This window comes from Mus caroli, chromosome 1 (genome assembly GCF_900094665.2).
Source record: "Mus caroli chromosome 1, CAROLI_EIJ_v1.1, whole genome shotgun sequence".
Taxonomy (NCBI): Eukaryota; Metazoa; Chordata; class Mammalia; order Rodentia; family Muridae; genus Mus; species Mus caroli.
In genome coordinates, this window is record NC_034570.1 from 111,699,646 (window position 1) to 111,726,686 (window position 27,041).

The window sequence follows — 27,041 nt, forward strand, 5'->3', positions numbered from 1 at the left end:
ATGTCCCTCAACAGAGGAATGGATACAGAAAATGTGGTACATTTATACAATGGAGTACTACGCAGCTATTAAAAACAATGAATTTATGAAATTCTTAGACAAATGGATGGATCTGGAGGATATCATCCTGAGTGAGGTAACCCAATCACAAAAGAACACATATGATTTGCACTCACTGATAAGTGGACATTAGCCCAAAAGCTCAGAATACCCAAGATACAATTTGCAAAACACATGAAATTCAAGAAGGAAGACCAAAGTGTGGATACTTCAATCCTTCTTAGAAGAGGAAACAAGAGCCGGGCGTGGTGGTGCACACCTTTAATCCCAGCACTCTGGAGGCAGAGGCAGGCGAATTTCTGAGTTCGAGGCCAGCCTGGTCTACAAAGTGAGTTCCAGGACTGCCAGGGCTACATATAGAAACCCTGGGGGGGAGGGGGTATAACCATCCAAAGACTGCCCCACTTGGGGATCCATCCCATAAACAACCACCAAACCCAGATACTATTTCGGATACTAACAAGAGCTTGCTGACAGGAGCTGATAAAGCTGTCAGGGGGAAAGGGTTGGGGATAAGGGATTTTCAGAGAGGAAACTAGGAAAGGGGACAACATTTGAAATGTAAATAAAGAAAATATCTAAGAAAAAAAAAGAAATTATAATTACATTTAAGTGAGATAGTAATTTTTTAAAAGAAAATAATCTTCTCTTTTAGTAACATGCTAAGATATTTATGCCATCCAAGATTTGCTTTAAATAATGGGAAAGTGAAACTGGGAAAATAAAACTCAGTAGACAAATGTTGGGTATTTATAATGTTTTTATTATATTATATTAACTTTTGAGTAAGTGTGAAATTTTGTGTATTTAGAAGCTTAGAAAATAATGGGTATTTTTTAGAGTAGTTAGGCCAGTGAGCATCAAGAAATCTTGTGGCCACTAACTATGCCAACATTTTACTCTGCTTTAATTAATACAAAAACCAGTCTTAACACTAGTTCTAAAATTTCTTGATTCTTTTGATTACTGAGGCAAAATGAAAAGTCAGTGGAGAATTTAATAAATAAGTAGTTTAAATTCTAGGAATTTTGTCATTGTTATGCAATTTAAGTTCTTAGGAAAAGCGAAGGCTTTCTACAACAAAGGTAGTCCTGAACAAAGCTCTACCCAGATCTCCAGTTTAGGCTTACTCTCACAGACAGCATTCCTCTTGACTAAACAACCCAAGACAAGTGCCTCTACATCTAGCAAAGCACTCACGAGTTAACATGCTAAGCCATGTGCATACTGACAAAGCTGTTCTTGTGAAAGGCCACAGGTGTCTGTTGCAACTTCATTCACCCCTTGCACCATAAAAAGAAGACAGATATGGCACACACATAAAATGAACATGGCTGTTTTCCACGATATTTTTAATTATAATACCAAGAGCTATTGATTATTATACTATAGAGGTACAGTTTATGAGTCAGAATTAAAACGATAAAGGTATAATTTAGGGGCGTACTTGAGGCACGTGCTTGTTAGGAAGCTAAGGCAGGAGGTTGCAGAGTTGGAGCTCTAGGTCAGACTGGGCTTCATAACAGGAACCTATTATACATATGTACATTTGTGTACAACACAAAAAGCTATAGAATGCAGATTAGTAACAAGATCTACTGTGTTTAGGAGGCAGATGCAATGTCAAGAAGGTTAGATGTATTGCTTCGTTTACAAACGAAGCACAGTACTCACCTGTGTTTGGATCATCATTGCTCTTTGATCTCTCATTGTTCTTACAATGTCTAGTGGATAAACTGGCTGATTGCATTCAATGAGACACATGGCAGTTTCCATAGTAATAAGAACCCCAGTCCTTCCAATTCCAGCACTGAAAAAGGACAGACGGATGTGCAAAGTTTTAGTAGTACAATTGCTAAATTTGTGGCTTTTCTGCAGAAATAGCAAAGAAAAAGCAAATCACAATAAAGAAAAACAATTTTCATTTTAAAGTTTTATTTGATAAAACTAGCAAGTCAACTGTTTAATATTTTAAATCCATTTAAATGCAAAAGAAAAAATGTAAAATAAATCATTAAAAATACATAAAATACAATTATGGCTTTTTGTACCTTATGTAAGTTAATGTTTTAAACAAAGTTAAATTATATCAAATTTACCATTGAGATACTTAAAAAAAAACTTATAACCTACAAACATGACTATAGTAGCTACCGAAGATTTCTATAATGTAAAGATGCATACATCTAACCTTCTTGACATTGCATCTTGTTTTGATTTTTAAAATTATTTCATGTGTATAAGTGTTTTGCCTGCATGTACGTAAATGCACCATGTGCCTGTGCCTATGTCTAGTGCCTGCAGAGGCCAGAGATGACATCCCCAGCAACAGGAACTTTAGTTGGTTGTTAGCCACGATGTGAGTGCTGGGTCCTGAACCCTGGTCCTCAGAATGAGAAATACTTCTCTTAAGTACTGAGCCGTCATCTCTCCAGCCCTGACACTGGACTCCTAAAAAATTTTTTTTGGTTAGCATACAAAATGATGAATGAATTTCATGGCACTTTTCCTGCATAACATGGCACTTCCTGTCCTGTACTTGCCTCCTACCACCTGCCCCCTTTTTGCTTTCATATCATATGCAGATATTTCAATATGTGTATATTTAAATCTAGATTCCCTATGAGAGAAAACATGACCCCTTTTGTTTGTCCCTTAACTTTCCCTCTTCCCTTTCATTCCTTTTCTTCTACTCCCCTTCTTACTTGCATGTATTTTTCCCTCACTAAATATCCACCAAAAAACCAAAACCAAAACCAAAACAAAACGTATTTCTGAACCTGATCTACAGTTCTAGCAATGTTCTTTTTTGTTTTTTGTTTGTTTGTTTGAGACAGGGTTTCTCTTTATAGCCCTGGCTGTCCTGGAACTCACTTTGTAGACCAGGCTGGCCTGGAACTCAGAAATCTGCCTGCCTCTGCCTCCAGAGTGCTGGGATTAAAGGCGTGCGCCACCATGCCCGGCTCTATCAACTTTTTTATAAATGATAAATTTTCATTCTTCTTTACACTGAATTCATTGTATATATGCACCACATTCATCTATCTATCTATCTATCTATCTATCTATCTATCTATCTATCTATCTATTGATGGGCATCTAGGCTGGTTCCATATCTGGGCTATTGTAAACAGTACAGCAATAATAAATATAATAATGTACATTTATTAATAATATATTAACAAAATAACAATAAAATGTAAGCATATCTGTGATATATTGAACTGGCATCAAGTGGTTAAAGTATATACTAATCTGTGGAATAGCTGGGTCATGTGGTAGTTTAATATTCAAGGAAGCCACATACTGATTTTCACAGAGACTCTAACAATTCATAGTCTCAGAAGATGTGAATAAAGGCTCCACTTTTCCCATATCCTCACCATCATTTCTTATCTAGTTTCTTGAGGATGGCCATCCTGAGCAGAATGAGATAAAATGACAAACAAGTTTTAATTTTCACTTCCCTAATAACTAAAAAATGTTGAATCTTTTTTCATATATTCATTGGCTATTTGTGTTTCTTCTTTTGAGAACTGTTAGTTCAACTTATTTGCCTATTTATGAAGTGGATATTTTGTTTTGTCCCATCTAGATATTAATCAGGTCAGATTTCCCGTTGGCAGGCAGCATCTCTTCACTCCGCTGATAATTTCTTTCATTGAACAGAAGCTTTAGAATGTGATCCAATTCCATTTGTCAGTACTTGCCATTACTTCTAGAGCTTTTACACGCTCAGAAAATTCCTGCTTGTATCACCACTTTTTATCCACAGTTTCCACTAAGAGTTTCTGGTTCTCAAGTCTTATATAATGGTTTCTGATTCATTTTAAGTTGATATTTATGAAGCATGAGAGGTATGAGTCCAGTTTCATTCTGACATCCAGATTTTTCAGCACCATGTATTGAGGAGGTTGTCTGGTTACGTTCTGCCAACTCATTTGTCAGAAAGCCAATTGAAGAACTGACTCCATCAGTTTAGCCTATGGGCTTGGGGGGTATTTTCTTAATTGCTGATTGATATAGGAGGACCCAGACTAGTGTGGGTAGTGCCAACCCTTGGCAGGTGTTCCTAGGCTATTTAAGAAAAGTAGCTTAGCAAGTCAGTAGGAGTGAGTGAGTAACCATTGTGATGCTTCTTCAGCTTCTGTCCCCAAAATCCTGCTGTGAGTCTTGCCCCGACTTCCCTCCATGAGGGACATAAAATAAAATAGATTCGGTACCAAGTTGCTTCTGATCAGTGTTTACTCACAGCAAAAGAAAATCAAACTAAAGCAGAAACTGGTACTAAAAGTGAAGTCTTCCTGTGATGGACCTGACTATGTAGTTTTTATGCCTTGGGATGTCTTATGGGAGAAAGGTGGAGGGTTTGGAACTTTGGTCTGGAAAAGACATTGAGTGCTTGGAGCCTAATGAGTCATAGGAAAATCATGCTGAGAGAAACAAAGATAATAGAGGCCTAGCTTGTGAAGTTTCAGAGAAAAGTTTGGAGTCCTTGAAAACAGTCTGTTGGGGCTGTTGATATATTTTTAATTAAAAATTGGCTGTTTCTAATCAGCTGGGGATGAAGAATAATCAGTGATTATCAAGAGATCAACACTACCCAAGTAAAAACTATGTTGTCAACACTTGTAAAATGGCAGATGTAATTGTGTGCATTTACTTCTGGTTCTATTATTCTAGCCACTGGTCTGTGTCTGTTCATGCCAGAATCCCACTGCGTTTGTCCTACAGCTGTACAGTTTAACTTGAGATCATATATATACTGTGATACTCTCTGATTATGATGTTTGTTTGTTTGTTTGTCTTGTTTATTTGGGGTCTTTTTGGCTTTCATGTGAGTTATAGGATTTCCTGTTCTATTTCTGGAGAATGTCAGTAGAATTTTAACAAAGATTATGTTTAGTCTGTAAGTTTCTTTTAGTAACACAGCCATTTTACAATTATTGTATTAGCCCATAAGTATGGTAGGTCGTTCATCTTTCAGTATCTTCAATTACTTTCTTCAGTATTTTAGCATTTTTATTGTAGAGGTCGTTAATGGCCTTAATTATGTTTATTCCTAGGTACTTTATTAAAGCTACTGTGAATGAACTTCCCCACTGAATTCTTTGTTGACAAGTTTCTTACTGATCTATATGAAAGCTACCTATATTTGTTTGCTGATTTTTTTTCTTTTAATATTGGTTAAAAGTGTTATTCAGAGCTAAGAGTTTTCTTATGGAGTCTGTAGGGTCTTTTAAAAATCATATCACATGACCAGAAAATATTTATTTATATTTTCATTTTCTTGCCGTATTATTCTACCTAATATTTTGAGATTATACTGAATCAAGCATAGAACAATATATTAAATATATGAATTGTCTAGTTTCTGACTATAGAGAAAATGTGTTCAGTTTTTCTGCATTTGGTATCTATCATGTTAACTACAGGTTTATTGTAGTCTTTATTATGTTTATTGTAGTCTTTATTATGTTTATTGTAGTCTTTATTATGTTTATTGTAGTCTTTATTATGTTGAGGGCATGTTTCTCCTGACTTTCTTTTTATTTTCTTTTTCCTTCACTTCCCATTTCTTTCTTTTCCTTCTTTTCTCCTATAATTTTGCTGGTTGTTGTTTTGGTTGGTTAATATTTGCTTTTTGCTTTTTCTCTATCTGCATTAGGAATTTCACTGACTTACTTTGTTAAACAAGATATGATGGGTTTAAGTATCCTTTGTTTATTTAGTCCTCACATGAAAGCAACTCTAGCCTGTGCTCTCCATTGTTCCTACTGCCCTGTGTTTTGGTCCCCTTTCAGTAGCTTTTGCAATGCTGACTTAGTGGCCATGAACTGTCTTAGAGTTGAAATGTCCTTATTTCTGTTCTATTAAAAGGTAGATTTCGGGAATAGAGCAGCTTTGTTAACTATTCATCTTCAGGACTTGAAATATATGATTTTATGCTTTTATGGCCTTTAAATTTTCGGTTGTAAGATCTAATGTACTCCCCTTCCCTCAACGCTTTACTATCTCAACCATGGTATGTGTTTAAGTGTTTTGCCTGCAGTTATGTGTGTGCATCACATGCATCTCTGGCCCAAGGAAGATAGAAGAGAGCATCAAATGCCTTGGACTAGACTTAACGACAGTTATGAGTTACTAGGTGAGTTCTGGGAATCAAAGACAGGCCTTCTGCAAGAGCAGCCAGTGTTCTTGACTGATGAGCCATCTCTCCAGTCACTAGGCTTGCTGTTGTAAGTGAGATACCGTCTTTTCTCTTCCAGTGTTTGTCTTGTTTGGAAAAGGGGCTCACTATGTTGTACTGGCTGGCCTGAACATCAAAGATCCTACTACCTTTGCACCAAGGTATGTTCCACTATGCTTGGCTCTTCTACAGTTTTTAATATTGCTGTGTTTTCACACTTTGGCATCTTGAGTATACTGTACTATGGAGAGGTTCTCCCTTGGTCATGTAATTTGGGGTTCTAAATAACCCCTGGGCTTAGATGTTCATTTCTTTCCTAGATTTGGAAAACTGCTATATTTTCATTGAATAGATTTTCTAGATGAAATTTTAATGTTGATTCCTTCTACCCCACAGATTCCTAGATTCTGTCTCTTGATAACATCCTACAGTTTTTGAAAATTGTGGTTGTGACTTTTTGTTTGCTTGCTTTTTTTTGTTTTTTGTTTTTGTTTGTTTGTTTTGTTTTTTGTTTTTTTAGACATGGTTTCTCTGTATATCCCTGGCTGTCCTGGAACTCACTTTGTAGACCAGGCTGGCCTTGGACTCAGAAATCTGCCTGCCTCTGCCTTCAGAGTGCTGGGATTAAAGGCGTGCGCCACGATGCCCAGCTTTTAAATCAAGTTTGCATAGTATTCTTCAGCCTTGCCCACAGTCCTGATGTTCTTTTATTGTTGCTGCTTCGTCTAGTCCATTGGTGATGCAGTCTACTTTCTATATTTATTAAAAATTTGTTCCTCCAAAGTTTTCATTTCCAACATTTCTATTTGTATTTTGTACATCTCAATTTCCTTGATTAATTTCTTATTCATGTGTAAGCTAACTTTTCTATCCACTTGCTTACTTTCTCTTCTATGTTGCCAGTTTTCTTTCCAAGCCCCCATGTGAAATTCTTAGTTCATTCATCTGCTTATTTGTATTTTCCTTAAAGTCACTAATGATTTTTACAGGAAAATGTTTGAATTTATCCAACATTTTACCTGTTTTAGTATGTTTGAATTTAGTAATTGAGTATTTCTGTGTCCTAATTTGTGCCTTTGTTGGTATGGATTTTTCTTCCACTTTTATTTGGGAATCGTCCTCCCTAGCAGGCTATTCTTGCAGGGTAAACCCCCAATATTACTCAGGAAGATGAAAACAAATTGGTAACCCCACAATGAATGTGATATAGAAACATAGTGAAATTGATTAAACTCCATAACACACCCGCAGTGACCAAAGAAGAAAAAAATGGCAAAACGAATGTTCAGTATACTCTGAAGTTAAAAATCACTTATAGCAAAGGTGGAAATAGTAATGAATGGGATAAAGAAAGAAAACAAGAAAGGAGAGGAAACAGAGACACAAGAAACAGTGTTAAGTAAAAGGAAAAAGAAGAGTAGAAATAAGTTATAAAACGGAGGAGGAATCCCTCACTAGAGCAAAGTGGAAGAGCTGGTCACAGCATGGGCACAGGAGAGCTGGGGAAGGGGGGGGGGTGGCTGACAAACTCACTCACATACTGGAGTGTGGTAAGGGGCAAGTTCTACAGAACCAAAGTTGTAGGATGTCCATGACACAGGGCAATAAAAGAATATCCAGGCAAGGATCCAGGATTGATGCTGGATCAATGACTCATTGCGATGACCATTTGCAAGTAAAGCTGTGTGGGAACCGAGTACATTGTGTGACCCTCTGCAGCTCACACAGTGAGATGTTTTTTTATTTCACTTTGTTTTTGGGAGAAGGTTGCAAGGGCAGAGGGTAGATGTGGAGGGATGAGGAGATGAGTGGAATTGGGATGTATGATGTCAAATTAATAAATAATAAAAAAATATTAAAATAAAGAAGGAGGACAAAACAGGAGATTAAAAAGAAAAGAAAAGAAAAGCCGGGGGTGGTGGCCCATGCCTTTAATCCCAGCACTTGGGAGGCAGAGGCAGGCAGATTTCTGAGTGCAAGGCCAGCCTTGTCTATAGAGTGAGTTCCAGGACAGCCAGGGCTACACAGAGAAACCCTGTCTCAAAGAACAAAACAAAACAAGCTTGCTGAATAATGAAAAATAAAACCAGCTGAACATGGAAATGGAATTAAAAAAATAAAAACACAAAAGTTCTATTTTGTAAGATAAGGTGGCAGTATACTATACATGTACAACTCCAGAATTGGTGGAGGAATGTAAGGGCACTTAGATCAGGTTAGGTTATATAAGACCTTTTCTCAAAAATGTTAAAATGAAAAAACATTAAGATATTACCATTAAAGGTATATATTAAGATATTACCAGAGGTGACCCAGTGGCAGAAAGAAAGATGCCACTTTGGATCTGCTGCTAGTCATACAGGTTAAGTTTCAGAGGCCCACAGGGCTCTGTACTGTATTAGCTCCCCTAGTTTGTAGAGTAGCAGCCTCTGCTGGCCATACTTAACCCTGCAATCTAAAACTGAAAAATACATTCCTGTTTTTATAAATTACCCAGTTTCAAGTATCTTGTTAAAGCAATACAACACATACTGTTAGTGTTTCATCATATCCAAGTTACCATCAATTATAAGACACATTCCAAGAGATATTAAAATAGGAGAACCAGAAAAATAACTATTGTTTTTATCCTTTTACATAGTTTCTACACCATTATATTAGAATTTTCTCCATTGTCTACCATCTTCTATTACAACAAAAGGCCAAAATACAGAATGCATTCCCAAGAACGTACTTATTCATTTCTTAAGGACAGGAAATAAAGTACCTGCAATGAACAATAATGGGCTCTTCTTTTCCAGCCCTCTGGTCTCGTACATGACAAACAAAATCCAGAAAGTCACTCGAATCATCAGGTACTCCATGGTCAGGCCAGGCTGTGTACTGAATCTGAGTGAGTTGACGGCTCTCGTTTTTCTAAATGAAAATGAGAAGTTACACACTTTGACTTAGGAATTACCTGTAAAATATAAAATTCATGCCATTTTAGTTTTAGAAGGAAAGTAAAACCACCTTTCCTTTTTCTCTTGCCACTGTGTATAAACTCACTTAAATACAACATTCGAAATGAAGGAAAACATTTCACAGAAATAGTTGTATCCTTGTAAGTACTAGCTACTTACATTGCTATACTTTTTTTTTTTTGGTTAAGATTTTCTGAGACACGGTTTCTTTGTATAGCTTTTGGCTGTCCTGGAACGAAGTCTATAGACCAGGCTAGACTCAAATTCATAAAGATCCACCAACTTCTAACTCCCAAGTGCTAGGATTAAAGGTGTTCACCACCACCACCTGGCAACATTGCTATACTTTAATGACTCAATTTTTATATCTAAGGCATTTTGAATAGGGTAATCAAATAAATAGGCAGAAATAAATTAAGTTCAGATAACTGCTTAAAAGATTACCTAATAGGGATTCCACATGAACAAAGATCGTAAAGTAAACACTTTTGTGAGTATGAACAAAACTTGAGACAATTATTCCATGACAGGAATGACATCAAAGCCCCAGTAGAATGAAATGGCTCAGCTGCTAGGAGTGCTTATGGCCAAGAATGACCATCTCAACCCAATTGCTGGGTCTTCTGCCCTCCCTGACCTCCACAGGTGCACCATGACAAAACCACAAACACTTGCACACACATAAATGAGTATAATAAAACATTTAAATATAAAATCTCTCAAATATACAGATTAATAGAGGCCATAAAAACACAAAGTTAAATAAGGATTAATTATACTTGGCTGTGGTAAGGGGAGCAATGATGGATATAATTAAAATAAGAACTCTGGCTGAAATCCTCAAATCCTAACTCTGCCAATTTTGGCATTTAATATTTCAGAGGTTCTTTCCTTCAAGTGAAAAGTGAAAGGACACCTACAGCTCCACAGCATCTTTGGGTTTAAAAGGTTTCATAAAAAGACTAAATCATATCAAATTACTGACTCACACACTTTAAAACTGGATATAGCTATCATTCAACATCACTCAGTCCGGGGACAGCCATTTATGTTAAATGGAGATCATGAATGAAAAGACAGGTATCAACTCAGACCACCAAGACCAAGTTGGAGAAAAGGGCATGAATAAGAGAGAAAGACAGAAGACAGAGGCTATGGGAGAGAGGACAGGAAACGGGAGAGGGGAAGGAGTATTTGTCCTTGGGATGGGAGTGGGGTGGGTGCTGACAAAGGACCGCCTATGGACAGAGAGGAGACAGACTTGGCAGTTTGTAAAAGTAAAGGGGAAGAGTCAGAGTGAGATGATTAACTTTAATTGGGCGTGTTAATTAGGTGAGCCAAAGGGGGCTTTAGATTGCTGGACTTCAATACTTTGATAAATGGACTCGTAGACAGTTTCAGAAGGAGAAAGTGGACTAATAAGGAAATGGGCCTTTTGGGCTAGCACAGGAATGTAATCTAGCAAGGCAGAGAAAATGAGGAAGAAGGGCCAGGCTTGATAGGCTGGCTAGAGCCCCTTCAATGAAGGTCAAAGTCAATCAAGACTTTGGGAGTGGAAGTTGCCTATCTAGTATCTATCAGTGAATGTGCATTTTTATTTTATTTTATTTTATTTTATTTTATTTTATTTTATTTTATTTGTTTTTTTCGAGACAGGGTTTCTCTGTGTAGTCCTGGCTGTCCTGGAATTCACTTTGTAGACCAGGCTGGCCTCGAACTCAGAAATCTGCCTGCCTCTGCCTCCCAAGTGCCGGGATTAAAGTTGTGCGCCACCACCGCCCAGCATTGTGTATGTACATTTTTATGTTGGCTCAACATTTTATGTTTGGCTCAAGCTAGGATTAAATACTTGCACCACAACACTTAGTAACACTGAAGGCCATTTTAAACAAAGCCAAAGGAAGAAAGAAACTGCCACATAAGACTGTGAAGGCCCAGGTCTCTCCCACCAATACTTAAAACTTTTGATGGCAGGAACTCCAAGGGTATGATTAATGACAAGTGACGTAGAGCCTTACTGGCTCTCTTACAGCCAATAAGGAAGGAGCCTGATGATGTGCTAACATATAGAAAAGGAATCGGACACTAAATGAAGCTAAACATTACAGGGAGAAACGGCTAAAGTTTATTCGAATAAGAATAAATTAAGGATATATTGTCTAGCTTATGATATAATGTACCAATCTGTAGGTTAATCATTAAGATAGTTCTTTATTTTCATCTTTATTTTCCTAAGTAGATAACCAAGAGGTAGGCAAGTGTGTGTGTATGTGTGCATAGTGATTTCTATCTTCAACATAGTCCTTTTTCTTAGAGTCTAACTATAGCTATATAAAGCTAGCTATATCTAGCCATGACATTTTTATTTATATAACCAGAGTACCTCAGAACTATGCAAAGATAAATAAAGTGTGTGTGTATGTGTGTGTGTGTGTGTGCATGTATGTGGACTATGTGCCAGAAAAGTCATCAGGTGTCCTCCTTTCTTACTTTCTTCTTATTCCTTTAGAACAGTATCTCTCCCTAAACCTGGTCATTGCTCAGAGCTATGCTAGGTAGAACTCAGAAAGCCCCGGGGATCCTTTTGTCTAAATTCTCAGAGCTGGGGTTACAGGCACTTGTAGTAATGTCCAGCTTATTATATCAGTGCTGGGATCTGAACTTTCCCTATGACTAATCAGCAAGTGTTCTTTTGTTTTGTTTTTAAGAATTATTTATTTTATGTATATATGAGCACACTGTAGCTATCTCCAGACACACCAGAAGAGGGTATCGGTTCCCATTAAAGAATGTTGTGAGTCACCATGTGGGTGTTGGGAATTGAACTCAGGTTCTTTGGAAGAGCAGTCAGTGCACTTAACCTCTGAGCCATTCCTTCAGCCCCCCCAGCAAGTGCTGTTCTTAACTGATGATCCATCCTTCTACCCACCAGTTGAGTAACTTTTGTTTCCTAGTAACTAGTCTCAAACTAAAAACATTTTCATTTTCAAGTCTTTACAGCAGTTCTTATACACAGACACTCTTGACTTCTTACCTCTTGGTTAAACAGTGTCATCTTCCTGAAGATATAGGCAGGGTTTCCTTCTTCAGAGTGGCAGGTGACTTGATAGCATCCATAGGATGAGCTTTCTGAGGGTTCTGGCCAATACTGGTGACATTTAACCTGATTGTCAACAGATTGAATACAAGAAAATTACCTATTTAAGACATAAATTTGAATTCTCCAACTTTCAAAATGATCTAATTTTTTAAGAACTTTCAAATTTATAGGAAATAATTCTCCTACATCAAATAGCTACTAATATTTTCGTGTATGCAGGTGCATATTGTATGAATGTTCCTGTGCACATATATGAGTGTGTATGCACACACATGTAGCACTGTGGTCTCTTCCATCACTCATTACCTTGTTTATTTGTAGCTCTTCAGTATGGCTAGGCAAGCTGGCTGGTCAATGAGCACAGGGATCTGCTTATCTCTGCTCCGGCCCGCCAGCTCTAGGGCTACAGATGCAAGCTACCAGATCTATAAATGTTATGGTGAGTACTGGGGATCTCAACTTAGGTCCGTATGTACTTTACTTATTTATCCCATCTTGCCTGGCTGTTCACTGACCTTTAAAAAACCTTCTCTAAACAATCTGTTTGGCTATATCCTGATTAGAGTTTTATCACAGGTGTGTAGGATATGTGCATATGTATATATACTATATAATCCTAGCTCTATTTTCCTATCACTGACCCATTTAAAGTGCAATTGCTTTCAGTACACTTCATAGAACTGTGTAACCATTTCCTAAACTCTTAGTTCATTTTCACTGTGCCATAAAAAAAAAAAAAAAAACCCATGTATTCTTTAGTAGTTGTTATGCTTTCTGACCCATTTCATCCTCTTTCCCAAACCTGGACTTAGGTATCTTTCTGTACATATGAAGAGCCAATCTGGGATGTTCCATAAAAATGGAATCATACAATAATTTTTGATTTGTTAACAATTTCTCATTCAGCATAATGCTCTTCAGTGTCACCCAAATTTTATTATCACTACTTCAGTTACTATTATTGCCAAATATTCTTCAGTATTAAACTTTAAACTTTTTAAACTTTAAAATTTAAAGTATTCATTTTAAATAAATACAATGAAAAGAATGGTAATATTCATGTTGCAAGTATTGTGCTGGTCACAGTCTTAAGTATTTAGCTGTAATGATTCAAAGCATGGCACCAAAACAAAAGATAAAAGGCTACAAGAGGATGTTCTGAGTATATAAATACAATATAATTTAAAAAGAGCCTAAGTAATGTTTAAGATTAAGCTATAGCTTACTCTGCCACGTTCAACTTGTGTGGTCAACATCACAACCATGGAGGAGCCTTGTTCCCAAGTCATTTGCCAAAAATCTTTACAAGTGTGTGGTAATGGCCCTTGACAAGCAATGTATTGATTTATAATACTTGAAGAAGGAATTTCCATCTAACAAGAAAAAGAAATTAAAATAAGAAATAATCTTCATTAATAATTTTACTTGTAAAAGAAATTTCCTGGCAATGTCCAAAGTTATACTTATTCATTATTTAATTGGTGCAAGAGGAACTTAAAGCAAATATTTTCCAAAAACTACCTCCTTTATTTTCTTCTTCTTTGAAACAAGGTCTTACTATGTAGCCCAGCATCTGAACTATTATAGGCATGTACCACTATATCTCATACTATTATGGCTTAAGAGGCAGCATTATAGAGGGCCTTGTTTTAAAGACAGAGAGTTTGTAAAAATATTTTTTTAAAGTATCTATAAATAGTTTATTGGTAAATTTTCTAAGGAAGAAAAATTCATGAAGAACCATTAGAATAATATTAAAGTTTGTTTTTAGAATGAAATAAGACAATAAATATAGAGGAATCACCACTGTACATTTGAGGTTGATTTCAACAAGCTGATACCTACATATAGCAATTTAGAAAATACCCAAGGTACTTGAAACTTGAAGTCTCCCTCCCAAACCAGCTTCCATTTATTATCAGAGGGTAAATTTGTTTTTCTACTTCCTAGTACCTCTTTCACATAGATAGTCTGTATATAACAACTATTTTTCTATAAAACCAATTTTAAAAGAGTAGCACAATGAGTATGGTGTTCTGAATCCCACTGTTTGAAAGATAATACCCAAATTAGTACCTAATTTCTTTCTTTTAATGACCCTTCTTTTTTTTAAAAAAAAAAAAAAAGATTTATTTATTTATTTATGTGAGTACACTGTAGCTGTACAGATGGTTGTGAGCCTTCATGTGGTTGTTAGGAATTGAATTTTTTTAGGACCTCTACTCGCTCTGGTCCGGTCAGTCCCACTNGCTCCAGTCAACTCTGCTTGCTCAATCCCTGCTTACTCTGGTCCAAAGATTTATTTATTATTATACATAAGTGCACTGTAGCTGACTTCAGATGCACCAGAAGAGGGCGTCAGATCTCAATACAGGTGGTTGTGAGCCACCATGTGATTGCTAGGATTTGAACTCTGGACCTTCAGGAAGAGCAGTTAATGACCCTTCTTAAAAAAATACTGTAACTTATATATTTTAGGCATTGTTAATGTTTGTTACCAGTAGCAAAGTAAACTGAGCCCTACCATTCTCTAAACCTGACATTTTTGGCAAAGGAAAAAATATATCTACCTATAAGGTCAACAGGAAGAAATGAAAATGCTGGATACAAATGTATTCACAGCTCAACTTCTAACAATACCAAACTGCTCCACAAAGAAACCAGTGTACATTTTAACCAACAACACACAGGAATGTAGTTAATTGATACTTGCCAATATAGCTACATTCCCTTATCCATAGCTCTGAAAAGACCAATAGTCTGAAATGCAAAACTGATTTTGCTGTTTTGAACCTTGTCCTAACTTGAAAGCATTTTAAAGGTGACTTTACTTGAAAGCATTTGACATCAAAATGTGACTTTGACTTAATCCCACTCAGAATATTTGTATAGTATCAGTATAATAATTAAAGGGCCCCTATTCCATAACCTGCTAGGAATACTTACTTCCTATATAGCACTGCTACACGCACTGAATAGTCTTTAAAAAAATCTAAAAATTGTCAATACTAATGAATACTTGAAGGTTTCAGATAAAGAACTATACATGTGTATGTTATCATCAAATTTTTGGTCTTTCATTTTCAGAGATAAACAGTAGAACTTTTATGTAGTTTAAATTTGTACTTTGTTTTATAAGTTTAAACTTTCATTTAACTGTGATACTTATTTTTCTAACTTTCATAATATTATTCTGGCTTTGCTTAAAAAAACAAACAACAACTCCACAAGTCATTATCTAAGGTCAAAAGGAGGAGCTGTATGGCAACTTATAACACCCTCTTCCTATTCCTTTGAAGACAGGGCCTCATGATTATGCAGCAAGCTTAACTGCTTTGCCATCTCTCTAGCTCCATAATTGTTAAAGTTCTTATGCAGTTTCAAAACAGGAGGCGGGCTTTGTTGATTATGTCTAGGCATACTGAGGAAGAAACCATCTGAGTCACTGGATAAGCATTTTTTTTCAGATGACATCAAAAGGCAGCTGTTTCATTCCCCTTTTATACTGCCTACATGCAGCCCCGATTACTGTGCAGTACCATATTCTTCACATTTTCATGTTTATTGAGGATAATTGCACCATTTACAATCACAGTGATGAAGTGCTGTATAGAGTTCTTATGTACATGAAGGTTGCAATGTTATTCACCATGGAGAGAATGTAGATTAGCTTTTTTCAGTCATGAGTTACACTTCAAATGCTATTGGCTATGCATTCAAAGTTAACAAAACAACAATGTTATTATTAAATAAAGCTTTAAATGAAGCTGTGCATTGATTAGCTGATGAAATGTGACTACTTACTTATAAACACCTAACTACCTATTTGCTCTAGTAATGGTGATTCACTATTACCTAGTTCATCAATTGCACAAAGAATCAAGGTTAGACTTTCAATAAAAAGGAATTAACATTCAAATTTTCAATGGTTTTCAATTACTCCCAAAAACAAAGGCATAAGGAAAAACTTACATTTATATAGTTTGCATTGATGTAGTCTTCATTACCTTTTAAAAGGACCCGTGTAGCATCATCTAAAAAAAATTAAAAGAAACAATGGTTTCCTTTTCTGTTTTGATACTTGGGATTAAACCACAAAAGCTATACCACTAATGAAACACACTCTAGTCATAAAAATTTAATAAAGTTTTATTTAAAATACTAAGCTTATAATTGTAAGAGTTAATAGATACTTACAAGGTGAAATATCTCTGTATCTGTTTTTGGAAATGTTCTGAGGTAATTTGGCACAAGACATTGTCATTCCAGGTTTTTTCCGATAGAGTTGCTTTAAAAACAAACAAACAGAAACCGTCTGATAAGCCATCAACAGTTCTGCTTTGTTTTAGCAGACTTGTTTCTATTCCAATGGAAACCCTCCATACTCCATGCATACCATGATACTTTTCAGAACAGTCACATGCTGACCCAGAGCTATAGTCTGCTTGGTAATTTCTGACATGCAATACGCATCTATGATTATTTGAAACGTTTGAAAACAATTTTGCTCACTAAAGTATTTCAATAGCAAGTCTACAAAGAACATTTGGCTTTATTTTAGTTTGAAAGTGTTCAAAGGTACACTGAGACATTTTCAAAAAAGAATGGATGCATGTCTTAACATGTTTTATTATTATAAGCATTTATATACAACATATTTGTATATAGCCATCATTATTTAAAAACACGTGGGGAAATTCCTGGTTTTATTAAAGATAAACAAATTAAGATCATTATGACAAAATATTACCATCTACAAATGTGTTGGACCAGATTTATAACTATCTTGGATATATGCAACCTGTGGACCACAGGCTGGACATGTCTGGCTTAAATCTAGACTTTCAAGTTTACTATATACTCACAAATCAAAATAGAGACTACAGCCATGCCAGGCAAACATAGTGCACAGCTCTAACCCAGTACTTAGGGCACATGCAGGTGACTACAGGCTGAGTCCCAGAATAGCTAGGGCTACACAGAAAGTGCTAGCATTACAGGGAAAGACCCTGTCTCAGGGGGTGTGGGGGGTATGTGGGGGTGGGATTATCAATCAAGAAGCATTCTTGTTCATCTGAAATAATGATCTCAGAGGTTATAAGACTATACAGACAAAAAAATTAGAAAAAGATTAAACATTACAAATTATGAATTTTAAATACAAGTCATATTCTTATCTTTTGCTTATTCTTATTTTACTTATTTTTTAATACAAGGACTTTACTACATATAGTTAAGGATGGCCCCAAACACATGGAAAATTGTAAAACTATGATACCCAGTATTACAAATGATATGTGCTGTGACATTTGGCTTTTCACAAGCTTTGAATTTATAAGACAATACTCTTATCTTGTAGTTTCCATTAAAAAAAAAAAAACTAGTAAATTACATGAAAAAACATATGAAATGTGTTTACTTTTACTACTTTTATATATTTTGAGAGGGATCTCATTGTATAGCTTAGATTGGCCCGTAACTCATTGTTCTGGGCTCATCTTGAACTGAACAACATCTTCCTGCCTAGCTTTTATTCTTCTTTTAAAAATAAACTTATTTGGGCTGGAGAGATGGCTCAGCAATTAAGAGTACTGACTGCTTTTCTGAAGGTCCTGAGTTCAAATCCCAGCAACCACATGGTGGCTCACAACCATCTGTAATGAGATTTGATGCCCTCTTCTAGGGTGTCTGAGACAGCTATAGTGTACTTACATATTAATAAATAAATAAATAAATAAATAAATAAATAAGCAAATAGATCTTTTAAAAAATCTTATTTATATAGTCATAACCAGTATTGTGGGAATAATTTTTTAAAACTACATTTTAAAATTCTTCATGCTAACAAATTCTAAGCCTATAATTTTACCTTATAAATCATCATGCACAGTAGATTAGGCCCTAAACAACCCTCAAACTATTTAGCAAATACTGATTTAATATAAATGTTATTACTTACATCAAACTGTGCCAGTACTGTTCCAGTTATAAGCCCCTCAGCTAGCTGGATCATTGATTCCCGCAAGGAATGGTCATCTTGATGGACACTATCTAGTGGGGTTTTCTCAGGAATATACTGGAAGTCTGGTTCACTTTCTAGTTTTTCTTCTACTACATCATATACAGCTAAAATAAACAAAAAGCACAGTAAGAATCTTAATAGAATTCAGTAAGAAATTGACAGATATATTCTATAGATTCAATAACTAATAATTGCATTATATCTGATTGCTGCCTTTGTGTAGGAAACAAGAATGACTGTGGGGTTGAAAGGCTATGGGGGTTGCTATTCCTTTGGAAAAAAGAAGGGTTCTTTATCCATCTATATACTTAATATCTGAAGACACATTAAGAAAATGAGGCAGGACTAAAGCAGTTAAGAGCACTTTCTGCTCTTGAAGAGGACCTAGGCCCAGTTACCAACATCCACCTGGCAATTCACAACCTCCTGTAATTCCAGTTCCAATGGATAAATGCCCTTTTCTGACATTCTTGGGATCCTGGGCTCATGGGACAAGCATGAACACACACAGGAGTGTTCAAATGTGTGATCATGAGCATGCAGATACAGACAGACAGACAGAGACACAGACACAGACACACACACAGAGTTAATAAATACTTACAAAAATAGAGAAAATGAGGCATTTTGAGCTGGAGATCTGAATAGACATGCCCTTAATTTCTAGGAAATGGATCAATGGCATAGACAGAAGTCTATACAGCATTATGTGTAAAGATATGCTGGCTTTGATCATATGATAAATGAACAAAAGCTGAATAAATCAGCCCCATGTTCCCTCACCCCCTAGTCACTAAGCATCTCTCATGCTCAAGTTAGTACAAGAGAGCTCAGCTCTTAGATGCTGGGCCTACAACTTATCCTTATTTATTTTCCCTCTTAGCTCCACTTCAATTTTACATGTATGGGCGTTTTGCTTGAATGTGTGTATGTAAAACAAGTACATGTCTGGTGCCTATGAATGCCAGGAGGAGGTATTAGATAACCTGGAACTAGAGTTACAGACCACTGTGAATCACCATGAGGATACTGGAAGTCAAACTCTGGTCCTTTGTAAATACATCAAGTGCTTGTAATTGCTGAGCCATATCCAGCTCCTTAACTTTATTGTTTAACATGAGCTCTATTAACACACAAATGAATGGTTCATCCATATGTAAACCTATATTCTCTGCAAACGACTGCCTCCTCTCAGCCATCTTGCTGGATTAGGAAACATCATGTACTATACTTGAGAGAAAAAAAAAAATGTGACAAAGTCCACACTGAAAATGAGTGGAGGTCTCCATCTAGAATAATTCTTTACAGGGCCCTAGCTGGGTTCCTCTTCAGTTTTAAAATATAAAAGAAACATCTGAAAGTGCAAAAAGGCTTTTGTTTATATTCTGGCTCGGTGCCCATTATGAATCTATAAACAGGAAATAGTCTTTGAAAGTATTTTCAACTCTAAAATGAGAGGAATGTACCTATCATATTTGGTGGCTCTGAGGATTAAGTAAAAACATACACAGCAGCTTAGGTACAAAGAAAATCCCAACAGCTACTGACTATCGTCACTGAGTGCCACAGGAGCTATTATCAGAAGAGGACAGAAAAGCCAAACTGAGAGATTGCTGTTGGTATAAAATTGCAGCTGTGACACAAAACAGACAGTATGAAGCCTAAACAAACAAGTTCCTCAGAATCAAAATGAATGTCTGTTAATGCCTGGTTAACATTCTTAGAAAGCCAATTCAGTATTATACATGGATAATAAGAGAAAATACAGAAAATAAGATGCTTCCTTTGAAAAATATAAAAAGGGAATTTTTCTTTTCTCTAAGCAACATCTCACTGTAGCATTCTCATTCATGAATACAACAGACCTGAATCACATCCACAACACTCCTGCTGTGTCTCTTCTGTAATAAAGACTCCTTCTACATTCATGCCTTTTTTGTTTTGTTTTGTTTTTTGTTTTTTCAAGACAGGGTTTCTCTGTATAGCCCTGGCTGTCCTGGAGCTCACTCTGTAGACCAGGCTGGCCTTGAACTCAGAAATCTGCCTGCCTCTGTCTCCCAAGTGCTGGGAGTAAAGGCGTGCATCACCACTGCCTGGCCACATTCATTCTTTTAAGATACAAGACTCTGCGGACAGACACAGCAGGGTGTATAAGTTGTGTACTGAGAATAGTGCTATAGTGAATGTAAATGCAGATAATGCTAGTAGTATATGCCCAGATAAGAGTTTGACATAATTAGTCAAGAGGGTACCACCTACACAAAATATAGTTAACAGTATCTTTCTTTGTTTAATTAGAGTTTGTTTTGGAATTTTCTAGAAGCACAACAGGGAGTTTATTTATTCATTAAACAAATATTCACTGACTATACTATTCTTAGAATGGTTGAAGAGAGAGGCCACTATAAGTATGGTAAAATAAGCAGAAAAAAAATTTTTTGAATGAAGGAAAGACATGAGTTACAAAAAAAAAAAAAAAGAACTGTTTGCTGCAGAGCAGAGGAAACACAAGTCCACAGACCTGAAAGTTATGTCAGGTTGAAGATTTGGGGAAACAGTAATGACTCCACTGTACATCAGAGTTGAAAGAAAGTGTGACTAGAAGACAGGCAAGCTAAGATTTTGGATTGTTTTTCTCCGATTATGACAGACAGCACTGTGGTTTGAAGAGGAAACTGACATGACGTGTATAGATGCTGACTCTGGCTGCTGTGTCCAGGAGTAAACAGCAACAAATGAGGACAAATCCTCAATGCTACACAGACTACTTACCATTAGGTCGGACTAGGAGCACGAGTTCCCCAGAATGTTTCTCACAGCTAGCTTTAATAAACAAGACTACTTGATCATGGGTATGTTCTGCAATGTCCCGACCATTTATTAGTACCACTTGGTCCCCTTCATTCAATCGAGGGACGCAGAGGTCAGCCTGTAATATAATGTAGATAAGTGTTCAAATAGGTGCCCAGCATCCTGAAAATATAAAACTTACTCTTTACATTGTATAGAAAGATAATTAAAATTACATATAGAAAAGCATGCATACAAGGGTAGGAAAATGGATATCATCTCAAAAAGTAAAATAATAAGGTAGAGAGTGACTGAGGAAGTCATCAGCCTCTAGTTCACACACACTCACACTCACACACACACACACACACAATCTATCAATCTCTTTTACTTGAAAAAGCAGAAATGAAGTTTTCTTTTGAACACCATATTTTGTTTTACAACTTCACTGAAAATTTAAATTCCTTCTTCATGGCCTATTATGTCCAGAAAGATTCAGGTAATCATCACACCTGACCCTTAAGTGTATATTCTTAGAAACATGATTAGATAAAATGTGGGATAACTTACAGGTGTTCCTGGTGCTACCCGGGACACAATTACAGGCATCTTTTGATCATATCCTCCCTGGAAAATAGTAAAATAAAACGTCAAAGACTACCAAAAGAAGAACATTGTAATATAAAAACTAAATATGACATTCGTTCTGGATTACCTTTACATTGAATCCAAACCTTCCATTTTCATCAGGTTTCATTTTGATTAGAACAAGGTTATCATGTGGAATGCCACCATTAGGCTTGAGAAGACAAAAATAAATTTCAGAATATAAATTATAGGATTTATCTGGTTGTATGACCTATGGTATATAAAGAATTAATATCCTAAGAAAATGTTAGTTGTGAGGAAAATAGTTTCTTTGCCCAATAACTTCCATACACATTCTCTCATTCCTCCTTCCATTCTATTGGAAGAACACTGGCAAATGTGAAGTTGCCATCTCCCTTTCCTCTAACTCTATTTAATACCAGTCAGGTTTTCACCCCCACCATTCCATAACTAAACTAACGACAACAAATATTTTCCCATGACTAAATCCAGTATCATGTGTCAATCCCGGTCTTACTTGAATTACCTGTAGCACTGGACTACTGTGCTCCCTTTCTATGTGGCTCCTTCATTATACCTTGTTGCCACTTTTCCTTCTACCTTTTTGCTGCATAGTCTCAGTCTCCCTTCATCTCCTAATTCTTATAATTTGGTGAGGGCTCAGTTTCTAGAGCCTTTATTTAGATAACAACATACATTTCTTGATGATTCCCTATATTGTGTTTTTAAAAATATAACCACTACCATGAAAATACAAGTTCAGTAACCATAAATATATGCAAGAAGAGACACATAAACATCACATAGAGTTAGTACTAAAGTTGCCATTTTTGGCAAGAATTCTGATCTCTTTTGATTAAACCTATTGTGGTGGAACAGTAGCCATAAGAAAACAGAATGCTTTAGACTTTTGGTAATGGGAGGAACTCTGAGGAAATAAATGAAAACGCAGGGAGCACAGTAATCACTAGAGACTTCCAACACGAAGTGCTGATGCATCTTATGGAGTCTACCCTTTGCATCTTATTTCATGTTCTAATGTTACTTTAAATTTCCTGAAACATATCTGCATGTGACTGTGCTTTTTAGGAGCACAGTATATTCTTAAGCAAAGCTACTTACAGTGGACTTTTCAGGGGAAGAGGGCACATCAAAGGAATCATTAGTATGGGTGACTAGATCTTGCTGAGAGTTTGAAAAATGAATTTGGTTCCAGCTATTTTTCTTCGATTGTTTGGGTGGTAAAGCTGGTGGCTGCCCATCTTCAGGGGTCTCTTGTGATCTAGGTAAGAAAAGCAGTGAGAAGTAAGTATTTTTAGACGTCATCTGCTGGAAATACCTTATTCTAAATTAGGTAAAGCACCAGATACCAACTATGTCTAATGTGTAGAGACTTTTTAACTGTTGCATTTACTTGGAAATGCTTTAATAAAAAAATTATCTTTAAAGAAGTAAACCTGTTTTTTAAACTCAAATCAACAGTTATAGAATACCTTAAAGACATTCCTATGAAGATATGAATTTGCTACAAACTGAGGAGGAGCAGCTTTCATCCTATGAGAAAGCAAGCTTCCAAAGGACGAAGACAACCAACAGTCCTACCTAGCTACAGCACCTGTGAGCTACAGTCACCAGCAAGGCACCACAACTGTAAAGGGGTGGCACACAGACCTTAGTGGTAACCAACAGCTCTATAATTGGACTTAAGATCTACTCAACAAGAAAATTCATGCCTGGTACTAAAAACCCAGGGACAGTGAACTCGTGGATCATGGAGAAGAACCAACAACCACAACAACAGTAAACTAGCACACTCCCTAACTACATTCTCAATATTTGTCCTTATACCCACAGGTAAGTGTAGTTCTCATCCACCATCATGGAACTCTTTCCAACAGATAAAGACTATTACAGAAAAACTAAACCAATCAAAATACAGAGTTGAAGAATCTAATCCCAACAGATACAGCTACATAATAATTCCTGCACTTAAGGCTCAGGAAGCATTGGAGAAGAGGGGGTGGAAAGAGTCAAAGAGAATCAGAGCATTTCCTGTGAGACTGTACCTCCTAGTAATATCAGAAAACAAACACATAAAATCTCACCAACATGGCAACCTACACAGGAGGTAAACAAGAAGAGACATTCAGAATAGATAGAGAAAAGCTTGCCAAGGCCTAAACTTTTAAAAACATTACAATGGGTCTTTCTGAATCATGCACATCAATTTTGTTTTGTTTGGCTTTTAACTTTACAAGGCCTGAACTTTACACATAGATCTACAGATAACTATGGCAAACCAATGGTATGCCAATTAGTTATCCAATACCAATGGTCAGGCCAGCCTTGAAAGCATAGAAACCAGGAACAGACAGTGCAGGCTATATTTAGAAATATATATGAACACACACACACATGTATATATGTGCAAATATGTACAAATGTGCATACATGTATGTATGAATGCATAGATTTAACAACAATTAATGAAAAAATGGCCAGGAATTTGGAAGAGAACAAGTAAGGGAATGTAGGAAGGTTTTAGGGACAACAGGGGAAATGGTATACTTATAATATCAAAAAGAGAAGAAAAACCCTCAGAGTTGGGTGTTGAACAACAACAAAAGAAATCCTGCCTGGTAGGTATAGTCGAATGAGCTTAAATGATTGTCCTCTTTCACAATGGTTCTTGAGATTAATAAATACAAGCATGTGACAGACTTTAGAATATGGAATTAATCATGGTAGAGACAAAAGTACATGGAATCCTGCCAGGTGCTAAGGTGAGAAAACAACAATTTAAAAGTATTGAAAAACATAACCCTTTATTTGTGGCAATGGTAATTTATAGTTAGGTATTCAGGAGGGACTTCAAGGTAGAAATTGTAACTTTTAAAAGCAAACAGTCTATTTCCACAAAAGCCAGAAGGGAGAACCCGTGGTTCAACTCCTACCCTACTATGCTGGCATCCGTGAAAATGATCTTGGGAGAAGGTCAATAGGAACAGAATATTTTTCTCATTTTTAAAATTAGCATAGATTATTGCAAAGAATGAATTGGATAAACTGTTGATATGGCATTCTGACATATGCTGTGCATGTTATGCACTTTTCTCACGTTTGATCTCCACTATCCTTTTCTGTCCTTAGGTTCTCCTTGCTGATCTGTTTCTCAATAACCCCCCTTTATATTTATATTCCACCCATTACGGAAAACACAGTTTTTCTGAGTCTGGCTTATTTAACATCATGATCTCTAGTTCTATCCAAATCCCTGCAAACAACATGATTTCAATTTTTTTTATGTCTGAATAATAAATACTTCATTGTAACTTTTTCTACATTTTCTTTACCCATTATTCTGATTGGCAGCTTGGCTGATTCCATAACTTAGCTATTGTGAATACCCCTAGTAAAGATGGGTAAGTAGTTATCATTAGTGCATGATGACTTCGATTCCTAGGAGTATTAAAGATGGATCATATGATAATTTCCATTGTTTAGGATCATCTACTCTGATTTCTGTAGCCATTAACAGTGTACAAGGATTCTTTTTATGCAACCTTCGACATCACTGTCAGCATTTGTTCTTTGTTCGTTTGGTTTTGGAGACAGGGTTTCTCTGTGTATCCCTGGCGTCCTGGAACCCACTCTGTAGACCAGACTGTCCCGCCTCTGCCTCTTGAGTGCCTGGGTTAAAGGTGTGCATCACCATGCCTAGCTGTTTGTTTTCTTATGATACATATTCTGAATGGGATGAAAAGAAATCTCAATGGAGCTTTGGTTTGTACTTCCCTGGTGGCTAAATGTGTTATTGAACATTTTTGTCATATGTTTCTCAGTCATTTTTGCCAGGGCCAGGAAGCAGGAGTGGGTGGGTTGGGGAGCAGGGAGGGGGGAGGGTAAAGAGGACTTTCAGGATAGCATTTAAAATGTAAATGAAGAAAATATCTAATAAAAATTTTTAAAAAATTAAAGTAGCAATTTAACTTTTTATTTTTTTTTATTTCTTGGTTTTGGTTTTTTGAGACAGGGTTTCTCTGTGTAGCCCTGGCTGTCCTGGAACCCACTCTGTAGACAAGGCTGACCTCGGAAATCCACCTGCCTCTGCCTCTGCCTCCCAAGTGCTGGGATTAAAGGCGTGAGCCACTCCTACCCGGCACAATGTAACTAACTATTTTAGAGCAGGCTCCTGCCTGGTTAGATGATGATCAAGAGTGAAAAGAGGCAGGGGTCTCACAGGCCTGTCCTTCTTTTTGAGAACTATTTGATCAGTTTATCTGCCCACTCATTACTGGATTACTTCTTCCTTTGTTGTTAAGTTTTTCAAGTTCCTGACAAGTTCAAGATGCTAATCAATTCAATGAATATCTGCAAAGATATTACTCCTACCCTGCATGCTGTCTTTCTTCTCTGGAAATTGTTTCATTTGCTGTGTAGACCTCATAATGTGATGTAATTCCATGTGTGAATTTTGGCTGTCCTTTTCCTGAACTACTGGAGTGCTACTCAAAAGATTGCTGTCCACACTGCTGTCTTGCAGTACTTCCCATATGTCATCCTCTATTAGGTCTGGTCTTCCATTAAGGTTATCCGTGCTTTCTGAGTTGATTTTGAACTGAGCAAGACCAAGAGAACTAGATTCAGTCTTTTACCTGTGCATTTACAGGTTTACTAGCTTGATAAAAATGACTGGCTTTTTTTTTGTTTGGTTTTTTAAAGAATTTTTATTAGGTATTTTCCTCATTTATTGTTTTCTTTTTTTTTTTTTAAAGACAGGTTTGCACTGTATAGTCCTGGTTTTCCTGGAACTCACTCTGTAGACCAGACTGTCCTTGAACTCAACAGAGAGATCTGCCTGCTTCTGTTTCCTGCATGCTGTGGTTTAGTTAAAGGTATATTAAAGGTGTTTACCCTTAAAAAATTCTGTTAAAATGTATTATTCTACTTTTTATGTGTGTAAGTGTTTTATCTGCATGTATGTCTATATACCAAATGCATGCCTAGTGCTAGAACTGGATTCTCTGGTACTTCAGTTATAATTATGAGCTTTCATTTGAGTGCTGGGAACTGAATCTGGGGCTTGTACAAGAGCAGTTAAGTGTTCTGAGGTGAAGCATCTTTCTAGAACTGAAAACAGTTTTCATGAAAATACTGACCATTAAGCCATTATTGAGCTATTATATCTCTGAGATGGCAGGATATCATTGAGTGAAAAAAGGGTTACTGCCTCTTTGCACAAAGGCAGGAAAGTTGATGTGTAAGGGTACATGGCTTTGATACTCAAGGACAGAGCTGTCTTACTTT

The 27,041-nt window shown here is 36.4% G+C and overlaps 1 protein-coding gene across 2 annotated transcripts in view; it reads right to left on the reverse strand.

The window, feature by feature from the left end:
• Window positions 1–27,041, reverse strand: part of Ptpn4 (protein tyrosine phosphatase non-receptor type 4) — a 179,109-nt gene that overhangs the window by 13,687 nt on the left and 138,381 nt on the right. For both annotated transcript variants that reach the window (XM_029483458.1, XM_021161817.2), the window contains 11 exons: window positions 22,857–23,016; window positions 21,841–21,924; window positions 21,696–21,752; window positions 21,108–21,264; window positions 18,273–18,439; window positions 16,511–16,601; window positions 16,286–16,347; window positions 13,540–13,686; window positions 12,248–12,376; window positions 9,018–9,166; window positions 1,735–1,870 (listed from right to left, as the gene is read on the reverse strand). In XM_029483458.1, coding sequence (XP_029339318.1) covers window positions 1,735–1,870; window positions 9,018–9,166; window positions 12,248–12,376; window positions 13,540–13,686; window positions 16,286–16,347; window positions 16,511–16,601; window positions 18,273–18,439; window positions 21,108–21,264; window positions 21,696–21,752; window positions 21,841–21,924; window positions 22,857–23,016 — 1,339 coding nt within the window. The remainder of the gene's footprint in view (window positions 1–1,734; window positions 1,871–9,017; window positions 9,167–12,247; window positions 12,377–13,539; window positions 13,687–16,285; window positions 16,348–16,510; window positions 16,602–18,272; window positions 18,440–21,107; window positions 21,265–21,695; window positions 21,753–21,840; window positions 21,925–22,856; window positions 23,017–27,041) is intronic.